The following is a 15,335-nucleotide window of genomic DNA, read 5'->3' on the forward strand; positions in this document are numbered from 1 at the left end:
ATCAGTCCAAAAGAGCATATAATAGCCTGTTGCTCATGTATTATTGTCAGCAAGAATTTCATCTGCTGTCTTAGTGCAATAGGCAATACAATCACAAAGTATTCTTTTGAAGTTTAGTCTCCACTCAATAGCTAATTTCCATCTAGCAAAAGACTTCTTCCTGGCTACAACAACACTAGTTTCTTGACCACACATGTTCTTGCTCTTACAGAAAGCACACAACTCTGGTGGCACTTCTTTAATCTCCATGGATCTATGACAATCTGGAATTTCGTCTAGGATGCTGAGCAACTGCTTGTCCTGTTCGAGTGATGTTGGAAGGTTGTCCAACAAAGCTCGACATTTCCTCGAAACCCACTCCATTACATTGACTTCATTGTCAGCTGAAAGTTGTTTTCCCGAATATACAAATTGCCTGATGGACCTCCGCTTGTTCTGAGGGGTTGCCCATAGTCGCAAGGTGGAGAGTAAGGCAAACGATGGCTTACCGTTTTCATGAATGTAGATCAAATCATTAGACCAAGAACTTAGCTGATACATGTCTGGTTCCATAGGAATAAACACTTTGTCATTTGGATTCTTGGGCAGCAGAAACCCATAGTGTTCAAGAAGTTCCAAATTTGTGTAGGTCCCGTAGCTTAGAAGAACCTGCAGTGACATTATCATTCACCACTAATGGCTCCAAATGCAGTTTCATTTAGCTAAGAGTTGTATGATTTATGAATTGCCAGGAATACCTGTTCCCCTTTTCTGTAGTTTCTTCTAGCATAGAAGCAATAAGCAGTGAGGTCCTCCTCAAATCCGGCATCAATTAGCCGGGAGCCATTCCCACTAGACAACTGATCTTCAGAGTTTTCTCCTCCAGGTGCAGCATAGTTGAAGAAATCTCCCACAGGGCATAAGCATCCAGTGCTATCCCAATCTATATGCATTGTCCGCGAAAATATCTTCAAACAATGCATGTTAATTATGTCAAAATGTAAAATTATTAGCATCAGGGTTGGTACCAAATACTTCACTCATAACTTAGGAACACTTCAATGCATTAGAGTTCTAGTGGCAAACCCAGGAGGGTACACATACTTACAGTTGCAGAAGCCCAGAGCCATGCCTTTAGGGTCATGAGTTGGGGCCTAAGCTTGATTTCATCCATTAGAACACTTGCTTCTTTAAGCTCCATCTTAGCCTTTTGCACAGCCTTTTCAGCAGCCCAGATAGCATCATCCACCTGCAAAACATAATCAATAAAGGGAAAATGACATTTTTAGTCCCTCAATTACGACCAAAGTGTGGATTTAGTCATTCAATTGTTTAAAGTGTAGATTTAGTCCTCAATTATTGTCAACTTGGCAAATTTAGCTCCTCGAGGACTATTTCTGCCACCAATAGATCAAATTCAGGGACTAAATCTATATTGTATACTTTGATAATAACTGGGGGATTAAAAGTGTCATATTTCCTTTAATAAACTATAGAGTTTACAATATACAAACTGTTTTAGATCCCAGCAATGGCAAACCTGCAAGGCTTGTATCTCAAAATGACCAAAATCAGCAAGGGTGTCATAGCTGCTTGGCAATTGCTTCAAGTAAGTGTACCACCAAGAACTCTTCCCTTTGTTGACTTCATTCAGCAATGCAACCCCCAATTTCTGCTCCAAAACAAGATTTCACTGCGTAAACATCATTCATTTGATTTCCTTCATTAAACCCTATTTTAATCCAACTTTCAATCCAATTCACCATTTTCAGTCCTTCAAAAACGCACCTGAGAAGATGAGAGTGAAGTGTGGTTGCGCAGAGCACGAGAGAGCGATTCGTCTTCCTCAGCCAGACTCTCGGTCGTCATCAAGGCCGCCGCCGGCACTCTGAGAATCAAATCTCCTTTGCGAAGATCGCGAGCCGCCATTAAACCTCTCCTGAATCACAAAAACTACGCATCTCAATATGTGAAAGCGCAATTGGAGATACAAATAGTCAAATACATATGTACTGATATACACACCCTCCGGCTTCGGGGAAATGGGAAACGAGCAGAGAGTGGCCCATACAAGAGCCCGATTGGGTGGAAGATGAAGGACAGTCTGTGATCCCCTGCTCCGCCGCCCATCGAAGAAAGCTTCTTAGATTAACTTGTTCTTCTTCTTCTTCCATCTTTCTCACGACTTGTGCTGGCTATGGCGGCCGACCCGGCTGAAACTGAAATGCTAAATTGCCGGTAAATAATCTTTTGGGCTGTGCCGTTCGGTTTCTTAGTAAATGGGCCTTGGGCAGACTTTGTCTTTTTGGATTTAAAATTGGGCCAAAATTATGTTGGTGGGCTTTATTGTTTACATTTAATATAACACTTATATTGTTTGTGTTATCAAATGCGAACTGTGCTTTCTGTACAACTGGTGTGGATATACCATTAAGTATGTAAAAATGTACTACATAGTGTGAAAATGCACCACAATGAAATGCAACAATGCACCACATACAAAAAAAATGGATCGCACCGCACCACACCTAATAGTGTATTTATGCTACTTAATGGTTAGTGATTGCATGGTTGCACGGAAAGCACTATCCGCACATTTATGTTGGATTGGTCCTAATAGAACAAACAATAATAGTTGAGTTTTCTTTAAAAGGTCTATTAACATTGAAACTAAATTGTATTACTATATAAATATAATTAAATACTCCATTTGTCTTTTTTTATCTGTCTTACTTATATTTATTGACCAACACCCTTAATGTAGTTTCTAAATATATATTTTACATACTAATTATAAATTTAATATTATAACAAATTAAATTATAAATAATTTAAGGCAAACCTCATTAACCGAATTCAACGTATGGGACAAAAGAATACAATTTAATATCAATGTGGATTGGCATCACAACAATACTCTAGTATTTGACATTAATATTTAGCATTGTAAAAGGCTTACCTCTGGGGGGGTCCACTAGCACCACTACTTATTTGGTATGGAGCACTAAAGTAGTTGACACGTGTAAAAGCAGACCAATCCCAAGCCCTTAACTTTGATAAGGTTATCTCCACCGATGAGATTGGGTACATCATCACATTCCACAAAGTTTGGTAATTCTTTTACATATTCAAATAATCAATTATACTCTAAATTATGATTGACATAGTAAAATAAACCATATAAGTATATTCAAATCTCCCAAATAAACAATTCTTTGTTTGTTGCCACAAATATACCCGGATGTATATTTCAAGTTTTCTCTATTTTGCCCTTCAATTAATTAATATTTATCAAAGTAATACTAATTTTGATACACTCAATTAAGTGAAAAATTAGGTCAAAGTGTCTCAAAAAGAGCGATCAAGTGATGGGCATGATTTCCATACTTCAGTGTTTGGTTATTGCCAATATCCCTTCAATCGAGTCCATCATATAAAATTTTTTTAATAGAATTTATCTTTTATGTGTGGTTAAATACTAACTGCATTTATGTAGTTACCAAAAAAAGTTCAAAGTTTAATAAATTGAGATTCAATCAATGTCAAGTTTGGCACAAATTATATATCCTGGTCAAAGCTGACTCACTGACCAAAATCCTAGTAAAAAATTTAAAATGAATCTTTTTTAGAGATTAAAGGCAAAATGCTTTTACTCTTGTTGAGTGATATAATCTCTGGGGGGTGAAAAAACAGTGTTTTTGCAGAATGAGATGAGACCCAGCAGGATCACTCAATTTTATTCCCAAAAGCGAACAACAAAAATGTGATAAGGTTCCAGCAAGGCATTCAAGAAGCAGAAAAGCAAGCACCCAGAATTCTCCATTCTTGCTTCTTATTACAACTGATGTTGATACCTTAGAATAGAACCCTTGAACAGGTTTGCTTTTCAATCATTACTGTAATTTTTTTAAAATTATTGTTCAAATAGTATAAATTACTTTAAGAAGTTATATTGAGCCTTTGCCTATTGCAGTCTTGCATATGGCTCATACAATGTATGAAGGTTAGGTAATTCAGCCAAGTTGGTCAGTTTGTTGACTTTATAAGTTCGACTCTCAATGCCCAATGGAGTTCGACTCCTATTGCCCAACGAGGCAACGAGAGTGACTTATTGACCTTCTTGGTCTGAACCGATTAGCTATGAACAACAAGGCTTATCTTCTTGTGATTCTTTGCCGGCTAGATCACAAGGCAGGGCCAATGTACACCCTTAAGTAGTAATCTCTTACTGGTTAGGATTACAAGACAGGACTAATGTATACTTTAAGCAGTGGTTGCGGGTTTTCTTTGTCACACAAAAAAGTGGGGATATCTATAATCCAGTTGACTACTACATATAGAATGGATTCATAACCATTGAAAGTGTGATGCATATGTTTCTTGGGTCATAGTAGTCAAATGTACCAGAATTTACCAACTTAATGACTTTGTGCAGATGGTAGGTGCTGTAGTTTTGTTTTTGTTTTTGTTTTTTGATATATGTATAAAAAAAGTTGGGGTTTTTAAAGAGTTTTTGAGGTTAAATGACTTATATCAGTATGTGTCAGTGACTCAGTGTGTCACTGAATATTTAAGTAATTTTTTTAAATTTATTTCATTGTGCAGAAGGCACAGGAAGAGGTTAGCATCCTGTCGATGAACACAAGGCATTGTGGTTGATAAAGACAAATTCATTGTGGTTTTTTTGTTGGGATTTTATAATAGTTTTAGCAAAAGGCAAAGTGGGTATTGCTTCAATGTGGATACACTTTAGTGGACATATTACATCGTTTACTAGTATAAACTAGGCCGAGGTAAAACGAGAGAGAACATAAATCAACACAAAATCTTGAGGTTGCTCAGAGCACCGAGCCTTGTTTCAGCATGTCTGTTGCTGTGATGATGTGGGTTGTTTCTCCCGCGTCTGAGGTTGGCTCCGGGTTTTTGGATTCAGTAAGGGATGGGAATCGTGTTCTGGCTTGGGATAGGAGTTTGGTGTGCAATGACTACAGGGTTAAGTTGGGTGGGAAACGAAGGTGGAATTCGAGCTCTCTCAATGCAGATTTGAAGTTTTCTTGTTCACGAGGGTCGGGATTAGAGAATGGGGGAAGATTCTCTGTTCTTGCTAGTGTAGTGGCTACTCCAGCCGGGGAAATAAAGATGGCATCAGAGCAAAAGGTCTATGATGTGGTCTTGAAGCAGGCTGCTATGGTGGATAGGAAATTCAGATCTAGTGAAAAACCGGAGGTGAAGACTGACATGATTCTTCCCCAAAACTTGGGCGTGTTGAGTGAAGCATATGATCGGTGTGGTGAAGTCTGTGCAGAGTATGCAAAGACGTTTTATTTGGGTAAGCCTCTTTTGTTAACAAGAATTCGTTAAAATTTAAAATACCATTAGAGATTCGAAAAATGATCTTGTTTTGTCCTCCAGGGACCATGCTAATGACACCCGAGAGGAGACGAGCTATCTGGGCAATATATGGTAAGAATTCTAGGCACTGCAATCTTAAATACATAACGAGGCATCTGATTTCAATTAGAGCGGATTAGAAATAGGTAGAGCTTACGCTTAGATGGTTTGCAGGACACTTTTAAGGAAACAGCAAGAAGATAACTGCAAAAAAAAGTCGAATATTTTTTTAACTAAGGTGTATGTACAGATGCTAGTTATTGTATTCGGGCTACATTTAAATTATTATATAGCTTTCACTGTCTGCTTCGTTGACTTTGATAGGAATCTTTGGCATAGGTTTTTAAATTTGGCATCACATGGTTAAGGTTTTATGTCTTTCAGCGTTATAATCTTCTGTTATTTGCAGTCGATAAAGATGAGCAACAAAGAAGGATTTGGGCACTGCTGTTTTATGTTAATATATATTACTTGTTGGCTTTTAAGACCAGTCTTTTGTGTTTTCTTTGATTAGCAATTTCGCAAATAATTGGAAATGTTTACTGAAATTCACGTGATAGGGAGGATTCGTTTTGTGCTATGCATAAAATTGTTGTTTTCTTTTTCGAACAGTATGGTGTAGGAGAACGGATGAGCTTGTTGACGGGCCTAATGCATCGCATATAACTCCGAAAGCTTTGGATAGGTGGGAGGCTAGGCTGGACGACATTTTTGGAGGGCGTCCGTTTGATATGCTTGATGCTGCAGTATCGTATACGGTTTCCAAGTTTCCAGTTGATATTCAGGTCAGAAACTTTGGTGTTGTCAGTATCCAAGAATTTTCGAGATTTTTTTTTTTGAGTACTATTGACTCTGTTACAATGCAGTATTATTTAAGACAAACACGCAAATTACTTGTCATCAACGAGTTTACTTAACGCTCTGCTGGCTCGTGTGTATGTTGCTGCTTGATTGCAGCCATTCAGAGATATGATTGAAGGAATGCGGATGGACCTTTGGAAGTCGAGATACAAAAATTTCGACGAGCTGTATCTCTACTGCTACTATGTTGCGGGAACTGTCGGTCTGATGAGCGTCCCGGTTATGGGCATTGCGCCCGACTCGAATGCCACCACCGAGAGTGTCTACAACGCTGCTTTGGCATTAGGCATCGCGAATCAACTTACCAACATTCTCAGAGATGTGGGAGAGGAGTAAGTGCAAAAGCATCATTCTTTAACTCTTCAAATTTATGGTATTTACTGCAAAAAAAACCCGACAGAGAATAGAAAATAGAAAATAGAAAACAGAAAACAGAAAACAAAGAACAAATGAAGCAACAACATAGTCATCTGTCATGAAAGTTTTCTTGACACTTTTGCACCTTTTCTACAGCGCGAGACGAGGAAGGGTGTATTTACCCCAAGACGAACTAGCTCAGGCGGGGCTATCTGACGAGGACATATTTGCAGGAAGAGTAACAGACAAGTGGAGGAACTTCATGAAGAAACAGATCCTGAGGGCAAGGAAGTTCTTCGATGAAGCAGAACGAGGAGTAACCGAGCTTAGCTCCGCCAGCAGATGGCCCGTAAGCTGCCATAGCTTTTCCCTATTAGCCTCTCTTAAACATCACTGGTTTGAACATATAACATACAAACATAAATGTGCAATTCAACTATCAGATTAGCCTTTTAGTTGAGATGGAGCACATGCTTCAATTTGATATCAAAAGTTCACCAACCCTCGTTAGGGGCGTGTTGAGCATATAATATATAAACATAAATGTGCAATCCAACTATCATCTTAGACTTTTAGTTGAGATGGAGCACATGCTTCAATTTCAGCAATCGAACAGAACACGAACATAAAACATCCTTAATCTCTCATCGAATGTTTCAGGTGTGGGCATCACTGCTGCTGTATCGCAAGATCCTCGATGAGATCGAATCCAATGACTACGACAACTTTACAAGGAGAGCATATGTGAGCAAGCCAAAGAAGTTGCTTATGTTGCCCATTGCATATGCAAAATCTCAGGTTCCAGCAAGCTTGAACTGAACATCAATGGGGGCTTGGGAATTGGGATCCAGAAACTGATGCATATTTAGTACAGTACAGGAAGCAGATGTTTGTACACCTTACAGATTTACTCAAATTTCAGTGTAAAATCAAAGGTGAATGTGTCTTTTTTTCTTTCTTTTTTTTTTGGGGGTGTCTCGGTTTAGACGGTTTATATTTCATTCCGTCTACAAGTTAGCACGTTGTATTTTAATGTTATAAAAATATTGTAATATCATTTTCGAAAAAGTGTCAACTAAGTCACAGAAACTTTTATTGTTCATGTAATTAGACCATCGAACAAAAAAAAGTGCAATTAAATTATTTAATATTAAAAATTTGTGCAATTGACATTATTTGTAAGTAAACGTTAAATACTATATATTTTATTATATTTGAATCTTAATTTTTATGAATAATGAAAATGAAATATAAATTATTAAAATTCAAAGAATCAATTCTTCCAAAAAAAATAAAAAATTCAAAGAATCAAAAATAGTATTCAATATTTAACTTCTTTTTCGATATAATTTTATATGAGACTTTTGATGAGCAATTTTTTCAAACAAATATATTATTAATTGACCCAATAACAACGATCCACATGAGTTTATATTAATAAGTCAAAAATAATAGGAAGAAACATTTTGCAAGGAAAAATTTTGTTATTTCACATGGAGGGGACATTGTTGTCTATGGATAGAGTAGACAATTGTGGGTTCCTAAGATATGCAAATTCTTCCTTGAGAGCTATGACACTTGTAAAAACCAATCCATAGTTTTCTTTGGAAAACCATTGTTGTTTGGTATATGCTGGAAAATATCCTGTCCATATGCATTGCCAACCCCCAACATTAGATATTTTTAGACATCAGCTCCATCCCAGCTAAGTCGGTTGGATAGATGAGTTTGGGATCTCAAGATAATAAATTTTACTTTTAGTTATAGACAGCTTATTGACCTCTGAATTAAGTTGATCAGTCAGATCTTATCTAGTCTGGTTTATCTTATTGGAATCGCTTACTTGTTAAGATTTGGGGAATGACATCAATGTGCACTTTTAGGTAGTAATGGATTTTCAGGCTACTAACTAAAATGTGACACTTTTTGCAATTATTGACAAAAATATGAATGTTTTAAAAAGATGACAAAAAGGGACAAACGAGTTTGGGACATGCGGATGATGTCAAAAACGCATGTCCCAAACTCGAATCACTATTCTTTATCATCTGAAAACACCATTTCTAAAAATAGGGTTTCACCGATTCATTGAAATGACTAAAAGTGTCCAAAATATGATAGTCTTGGCTGTTAATTAAATGACAAAAACTATTGTCTTGGACCAAATTTGAAATTATTACCAAATACAAGGGACCCTCGATTAAATAAAATCATTAGGAAAATAATTTTTTTTTTAAAAATGAAGAAATCTAGAGTGTTAAGTGACAACAAGCCTCCCTTACTTTGTGAGCATAACCACGTGTGAGACTCGATCTTTTTTTTTTTTTCACTTATGTAACCAGTTGAGTTACCCATGCAAACAGTATGTGCAAATAATGTGCAATATTTATCTATGCTAGACATATCGAGAATAACTCCACCACCTTGAACCAAATTTTTCCTCCATAAGAGTTAAATTGTACAAGCATGACATGATTAAATTAAATTAAATTTTACAAGGATATGAATATCGTGTGTCATATAAAAATTTGAAAAGAATAATTAAAAAATAAAGCACAATTATATTACGTGGGGATGGAAGCCTAGACGTAGCGTGATATTCATTCAAGTTGATAAAATGTCAAACTTTTTTTCTGAACACATATTTCTCTATCCACTTTCAAACACAAAACCATACCACAATTTGTATGCAATTAATGTTTCTATACATATATAGTACTAAAGACTATGCATGTTGTTTCTTAAAAAAAAATAAAGAAAAAGAAAAAAGACTAGTGCATGAAATTTTATTAGAATAAATTTTATTTTTACTTCTCGATTATTGTGACATTTTTATATTTAATTTTATTCTTTTTTGTTATATTTCATCTTTGATTTTGAGTAACTTTCAGTTTTAATTCTCAAATATTGTGATATTGTTGCATTTAGTTATATTCTTTTAATTTTATCATATTACATTAATAACTTTGAGCAACTTTAACTTTTAATATTCAACTATTATGACATTCAACTATTATGACATTGTCACATTTAATTTTATTCTTTTAATTTTGTCATATTACATTTATTACTTTCATTTAATTGCAATATTTCTGTTAAAAATTCTGTTAATATAATTACCATTAAAATTGATAAATAACAAACGAAAAAGTCATTAGACATACTCATATTTTAAACAAATTAAAAATATCGTAAATATCAAATGATGTAATATCGTAATTCAATATGAGTTACGATATGTATGTAACGCTGAAATATTATTTTAATTACATTATTAATTTGACCATATATACACCGTATTATTGTATAGATTATTTTTTAATTTTATTTTTCACACACACTAATTTTATTATTATAATAAAGCTAAAATATGACATCATCATATAAGATAATAGTTTACACAACACTGATAGATTATTTTTTAATTTTATTTTTCACGCACACTAATTTTATTATTATAATAAAGCTAAAATATGACATCATCATATAAGATAATAGTTTACACAACACTGGGTAGACTCATCAAATAATAACTACTTGTGTTTGTGTAACAAAAGAAAAAAAAATTATGAATTTTTCTTGTCACCCAAAAATATAAAGATATACACAAAAGTCAAAATTGATTGATCAAAGATCAACAATTTGGCAGTCCCAAAATCAAGAAAACTAGTGGCAAAGGGTTACAAATTAAATTTTCTGATCATATTTCATCAAAAGTGAACATGTTAGGTTTCCAGAATTCTGACAACATACAGAACTCTCATACAAACATCAATGGAAAACTGGGAATGAAGTATCCCTAATCATCATCATCATCCTTATCATCCTTGCTAGAGAGGCACACTTTAACAAGCCCTAACACCCTGTATTTACTTCAGGTAGTGATACAAGAAATCGAGTTCGAGTTCAGATAGTCTTAAATGAATGAAGAGGTACCTGACCCGACCCGTCATGTTGTCATCCCTTTTTGTTTTCAAGCTAGCAAAGGGGTTTGATTGGCAAAGTTGGATGTGCTAGCAGATCTATGAGGGGGAACAGTGGGGGGTCTGTTTCCAAGAAAGCTGCCATTTCTCCTTGAGCTTAGAGATGAACATGAGCCTCTGCTAGAAGACTTCTTCAAGAGCCCCAGCCTTGAAGAACTGCTGCTTCTTTGAGGCTGATTATGGCTGTTTTTGCACCCTTCTAGAAACAATCCTCCATAGCTCCTGCATGATTTGAGCTTCTTGTTGTATGGGTTTTCTGGCTTGGCAAGATCCTCCAAACTCCTCACATTTGATAGAGATGTGAATGATTGTGACTTCCCATTGTAATGCTTTGACAACCCCCTCCTGCAAATCCCCAAATTAGCCACACTTTTAGACCATGATTGACAAGGAAAAAGTAGTCACATAATATTATAATAATCCTTAAACCCAATTATCCGGACAAACTGTTAACATAGTACCCACTCAAGTTACAAAATTCAACATTTTTGAATCAATCAGCTACCCACTCAAGTTACAAAATTCAACATTTTTTAATCAATCAGCTGGATAATTTATGTTGATTTATCTCTAAAAAGTAAATTGGCAACAGGTGGGCATGAAGTGATTCATCCAACCTGAGCAGATAATTCTCCGCCGACTAAGATCACAAGGCAAATTTTTTTGGATCTATATGACAATCTAGGCAAAAATTACATAGTACAGGTCAATTATAGATCACTTATGCTGATTTAGATTGTCTGTTCATCTATACTTTTCTCTGAAGTTCAATCTCATAAACTCCTATAGGTAAGAATCACTACATGTCATCTAAACACAAGGTGTTAACTAAGATTTAATCGGTGTATATTCTCGAATAATGACTGGAATTCCCCCATCACACAAAAATAACCCTTAAACCCAACCTTAATCCCCTAAGACAGACAAATCACCATGGTTAAGGTACTCAAAAGGAAAAATTAAGGATGCTTACTTGAAGGGCAGTTCTTGGAGGAGGGTTGACATGTCTTGCAAGGGTTCATCACCATGGCTAGAACCAGATGATGGAGACAGGCTATCTTCTTCTTCTTGTTCTTCATCCTCCTCATCACCAAACAAATCTGAGTCAGAGGAAAGATCATCACTGCACACATCAGAGGAAGAAGGAGACAGTAGTGATGATGAATCTTGAAGATGGGTTTGATTCTCATCTGCCATGATTATCAGCTTCATTATCAGATATGAAATTCAAAAACACCCAAATCTGCAATCTTGGGAAGAAAGAAATAAAGGCCAAATCTTTGGGTTGTGGAAGGTGGAAAGGTTGAAGAAAAGATGGGATTATTAAAAATGGGAGTGGGGGACACAGGAGAAAATGGATAAGAGCAAAGGGAGATATAAATACATATTCCCAGGCCAAAGAAGAATTATTTGATAGGTCAGAGATTCGGTGTTATCCACTTGCTATCTTTGTCACCCGACCCACTTTTCTCACCTGTCCCCACCGTACCATAATCGGCAAATAAAGCCCGGGTCATATCCCACCCACCTTCGCATCCCAGGCGCGTGCAAATCGTTATTACTCTGTTCTCAAAAGTTGAATCCCCATGAGCCTTCCCATTCTGACCCAATAAAACATCTGAAATGATGTAAAATATGATAATTCAATTGAACATAGAGACTAGACATTTGCTTATTGCTCATAAAAAGTCTCTCACTTTGAGAGGTTGTTCCAGTATTTTCGCTGATGAAACACGATTCATAGTCTCTTCTCCCAAACTTTACTCTTGCGATCAGTTGAGTTGACCATGCGAACAGCAAACTGTTATTACTCATCAGGAGGGTTGTCAAGTCTAGTCTGGGGGCGCGTGTTTGTTCATCCGACAGGGATCGCGTGAAGGTGGGTTTACCAAAGTTGAACAAGAATGGATAAGACCTCCCAGTTGTTACTCATCAAGACGGCAAGTCCGGCCTGGGGGCGCTCGCCGATTCTTTAACCCACTCGCCGCGTTGAATTTCTTTTTATTTTATTATTATTATTTTTTTTTTGTTGAGAGTTTTATTATTTTAATATTTCTTTTTTTAAAACCATTATTTTAATATTTCTATTCATTTTACACCTTTTAAAAATTACATATTATATGAAACAAAGTCATATGTTTTTTTTTTGTTTGCGATAAAGCTAATACTTTCTCGTTTTATATTGTCGGTAACAAATGTGATATTATTATCTCACTACATTATTGATATGATTCTCTAAAAATAAACGATATAACTTAACAATATATAAACTATTTTTTTTGAAAACTATTAATTTGAAAAAAAAAAGTAAAAAAATGTAAACTTTTGAATGATGTTAAAAACAGAATAGCATTATTTATTTTTATAAATAGCTGTTTATTTATTTTTATTAAATGTTCATAAATTAATTAGCCTCACTACAAGTTAATATAATTTTCTTTGGAAAACCATTGTTGTCTGGCTATAATTCTTGATTTTAAGCTTTGGTTTCTTCCGTTTTCCATTTTCGTACTGACAAAGGTATGCATAATTCAATTACAGAGAATCTAGGAGTGTTTAAGCGAGGATATGAGAAAGGGTTCTTAGTAGGTGATTGACGCTTTTGCCCCTCAAAGTAACGGTAACTGGATATCATTTGTAAAAGATGATCAAATTGAGTCGATTTTACAAGTTAAAGAACTAAATTGGGTCATTTATAATGTTTGTAACTAAATTAAACAATACTCAATAGTTGAGGGACCAAAATAGGTATTAACTCTATGTGAATTAAGAAGGGTGTTTAACTTCATTTGTAATAACAATCTCATCAATTACTATAAAGATCATATTTTATGAATTGGATCACCTCTTTTAGATAGAGTAAGTGAGAAGATGATAAGTTTGGTGGAGTATTAGTTGAGGCACAAGGAAATAAGATTGATAAGGTAAGAGGGGGCAGGGGCCAGTCCAGGGAGAAGGGAGAAGTGGTTTAGGGTTAATTTTGGAATAGAAAATGAGAGAGGGTCCGTACAGTGGTTAGGATAAAGGTGGTTGAAGGTCAAGATCAATAGGGGTGAGTCAGCCTCCAAGAACAGTAGTAAGTATATTAATAGTTGTATAAATTTCCTCCACACTTTCCCCGCCATTCTTATCCATACACGTCAATACACAAACACCCACCAATAACTTTTTCTATAGCCCCAAGTTTTTCTTTTTGCAACAATAACCCCAAGTTTCTTAAACTTATCATATTGTATTTTAAATTTCATGAATTTGTTTTAGAGCATCTTTAATAGACGTAAATTTTGAGTAATTTTTTCGATTGTGATTAAGAAAGAGAACATCGGGAGAAAGGAGAAAAAGAAAGGAAAAATAAAATCTAAAAAGTAATGTTTTTATTTTTTTTTAAATATGTAGTATAACACGCTCAACGAGCACGTGTAGCGAACGTACCTAACTAGATGCTTTGTGTGAGCAACAATGTTTCCTTGTTTTGGTGGGGCCCACTTTTCGAGATAAAAACTAAGCATTCCTGCAATAACCTCAAACATTTTCTCTTTCACTTCAGACAAAATCTCCTCAAAAATCACATCAAAATCTCTATTATGAATGCCCTTAAAATTATACACTTTTGCACATAAGAAGTACCCTTACCTTGTTGATGGAAGTAATTTTTAATAAGTAACACTACATTGAGGAAATGTTACATGATCAAACTCCAGTATTGGGATATTGAATCTTTGAGCTACAACTTATTGAGAATGTATATTGAATAGATACTACACAGTATTAGAGTCAATAGTACTAAAAAAGAAGAAGAAGAAGTAACACTACATAGACTTATTTTCTACCCATATTTGCTACTAACTGTTGTTGCAAATTTAATAAGTTAGATTTGAAAAATAAATAAATAAATAAAACTAATCATATAAAACATGTCCCATCAAAGAGAAACAAAATTTGTTCAGGTAGGATAGGAAACATTTTCCTAAATTTTATCATTTCAATAAAAATAATATTTAAACTGAATTTATAGTATTAGAGTCATGTATTTGCGCGAAGTGCCAAGCTTGTCTGGGTGGTGTAGTTGGTTATCATGCTAGTCTCACACACTAGAGGTCCCCGGTTCGAACCCGGGCTCAGACAAAGTCACTACATTTTTGTGTTATTTAGATGTTCGCAGTACTATGAATGTTGGATTTCTTTCTATACATTTGTACAAGTCCATGCAGGGAGGGTGTGACTATTTATTATTTTTTTTCCTTTTTTCGTTTCATCTTGCCAAAAATTGTCAAAAAAACCCAAAACAACACTAATTCAATTTCTTATATCTTTTCTTTCATCCAAGACAGCCAAAAAGTTACTACCTCCGTCCCATTTTGGTTGTCTGATTCGTTTAACAAGACTTGACTGAAATTATTTTTAATCTAATTTTTCATAATATTAAGTTTAGCATTAATATATAAAATTTATATATTTTAAAATTACATTAAAAATACTATTAAACACAAAAAATTAAATTTAAAAATAATAAAAAAATTACTAAAGAAAATAAACAATAAAGAAAGAGTTAATTTTACCAATGAATAATAAAAAGGACGGATAAAATGGAACAGATGGAGTATATTAAAAAAAAAATCATGAAAACTTTCATAACTTGGATGCTCATAAAACCATTGTAATAGTGTATCACAATGAGCATGCCTTTAGTATAAATAGGGGTATCATAAATAGTTAAGAGTTTTGCCCCTCCTAACCCCCCCCCCCCCCCCCCCCCCCCCCCCC

The 15,335-nt window shown here is 35.0% G+C and overlaps 3 protein-coding genes and 1 non-coding gene across 5 annotated transcripts; 2 read left to right on the top strand and 2 right to left on the bottom strand.

The window, feature by feature from the left end:
- Window positions 1–3: 3 nt before the first annotated feature.
- On the bottom strand, window positions 4–2,180 carry LOC115998326 (protein SET DOMAIN GROUP 40). The gene is made up of 6 exons (XM_031237866.1): window positions 2,005–2,180; window positions 1,768–1,918; window positions 1,520–1,651; window positions 1,088–1,228; window positions 738–947; window positions 4–648 (listed from the first exon to the last, which is right to left on the bottom strand). The coding sequence occupies exons 1-6, from the start codon at window positions 2,151–2,153 to the stop codon at window positions 34–36; spliced, it is 1,398 nt and encodes a 465-aa protein (XP_031093726.1). The 5' UTR covers window positions 2,154–2,180; the 3' UTR covers window positions 4–33.
- Window positions 2,181–3,638: 1,458 nt separating this feature from the next.
- On the top strand, window positions 3,639–7,690 carry LOC116000099 (phytoene synthase 2, chloroplastic-like). 2 transcript variants are annotated; one of them, XM_031240120.1, is made up of 7 exons: window positions 3,639–3,856; window positions 4,585–5,308; window positions 5,392–5,442; window positions 5,983–6,155; window positions 6,328–6,563; window positions 6,745–6,937; window positions 7,249–7,690. In XM_031240120.1, the coding sequence occupies exons 2-7, from the start codon at window positions 4,843–4,845 to the stop codon at window positions 7,405–7,407; spliced, it is 1,278 nt and encodes a 425-aa protein (XP_031095980.1). In that variant the 5' UTR covers window positions 3,639–3,856; window positions 4,585–4,842; the 3' UTR covers window positions 7,408–7,690. The 2 variants fall into 2 exon arrangements, with proteins under 2 accessions (XP_031095980.1, XP_031095981.1); XM_031240121.1 differs by lacking the exon at window positions 3,639–3,856 and adding an exon at window positions 4,312–4,417.
- Window positions 7,691–10,183: 2,493 nt separating this feature from the next.
- Window positions 10,184–11,935, bottom strand: LOC115999862. The gene is made up of 2 exons (XM_031239802.1): window positions 11,545–11,935; window positions 10,184–10,916 (listed from the first exon to the last, which is right to left on the bottom strand). Exons 1-2 carry the CDS (start codon window positions 11,781–11,783, stop codon window positions 10,562–10,564), a joined length of 594 nt encoding a protein of 197 aa, XP_031095662.1. The 5' UTR covers window positions 11,784–11,935; the 3' UTR covers window positions 10,184–10,561.
- Window positions 11,936–14,622: 2,687 nt separating this feature from the next.
- TRNAV-CAC lies at window positions 14,623–14,696 on the top strand. The gene has a single exon. It is a non-coding gene; the product is annotated as a tRNA-Val (tRNA).
- Window positions 14,697–15,335: the final 639 nt, after the last annotated feature.

Source organism: Ipomoea triloba, chromosome 12 (genome assembly GCF_003576645.1).
Source record: "Ipomoea triloba cultivar NCNSP0323 chromosome 12, ASM357664v1".
NCBI lineage: Eukaryota > Viridiplantae > Streptophyta > Magnoliopsida > Solanales > Convolvulaceae > Ipomoea > Ipomoea triloba.

Excerpts from the sequence above, each read along its gene's own strand:
- LOC115998326 (XM_031237866.1), bottom strand. The coding sequence starts at position 2,153 with ATGGAAGAAGAAGAAGAACAAGTTAATCTAAGAAGCTTTCTTCGATGG. Across the intron at positions 1,652-1,767 it reads CTTCACTCTCATCTTCTCAG|AAATTGGGGGTTGCATTGCT; the intron begins GTGCGTTTTTGA and ends GTTTTGGAGCAG. Across the intron at positions 948-1,087 it reads GGCTCTGGGCTTCTGCAACT|ATATTTTCGCGGACAATGCA; the intron begins GTAAGTATGTGT and ends CATTGTTTGAAG.
- LOC116000099 (XM_031240120.1), top strand. The coding sequence starts at position 4,843 with ATGTCTGTTGCTGTGATGATGTGGGTTGTTTCTCCCGCGTCTGAGGTT. Across the intron at positions 5,443-5,982 it reads AGCTATCTGGGCAATATATG|TATGGTGTAGGAGAACGGAT; the intron begins GTAAGAATTCTA and ends TTTTTCGAACAG. Across the intron at positions 6,156-6,327 it reads AGTTTCCAGTTGATATTCAG|CCATTCAGAGATATGATTGA; the intron begins GTCAGAAACTTT and ends GCTTGATTGCAG.
- LOC115999862 (XM_031239802.1), bottom strand. The coding sequence starts at position 11,783 with ATGAAGCTGATAATCATGGCAGATGAGAATCAAACCCATCTTCAAGAT. Across the intron at positions 10,917-11,544 it reads CTCCAAGAACTGCCCTTCAA|GAGGGGGTTGTCAAAGCATT; the intron begins GTAAGCATCCTT and ends GGGGATTTGCAG.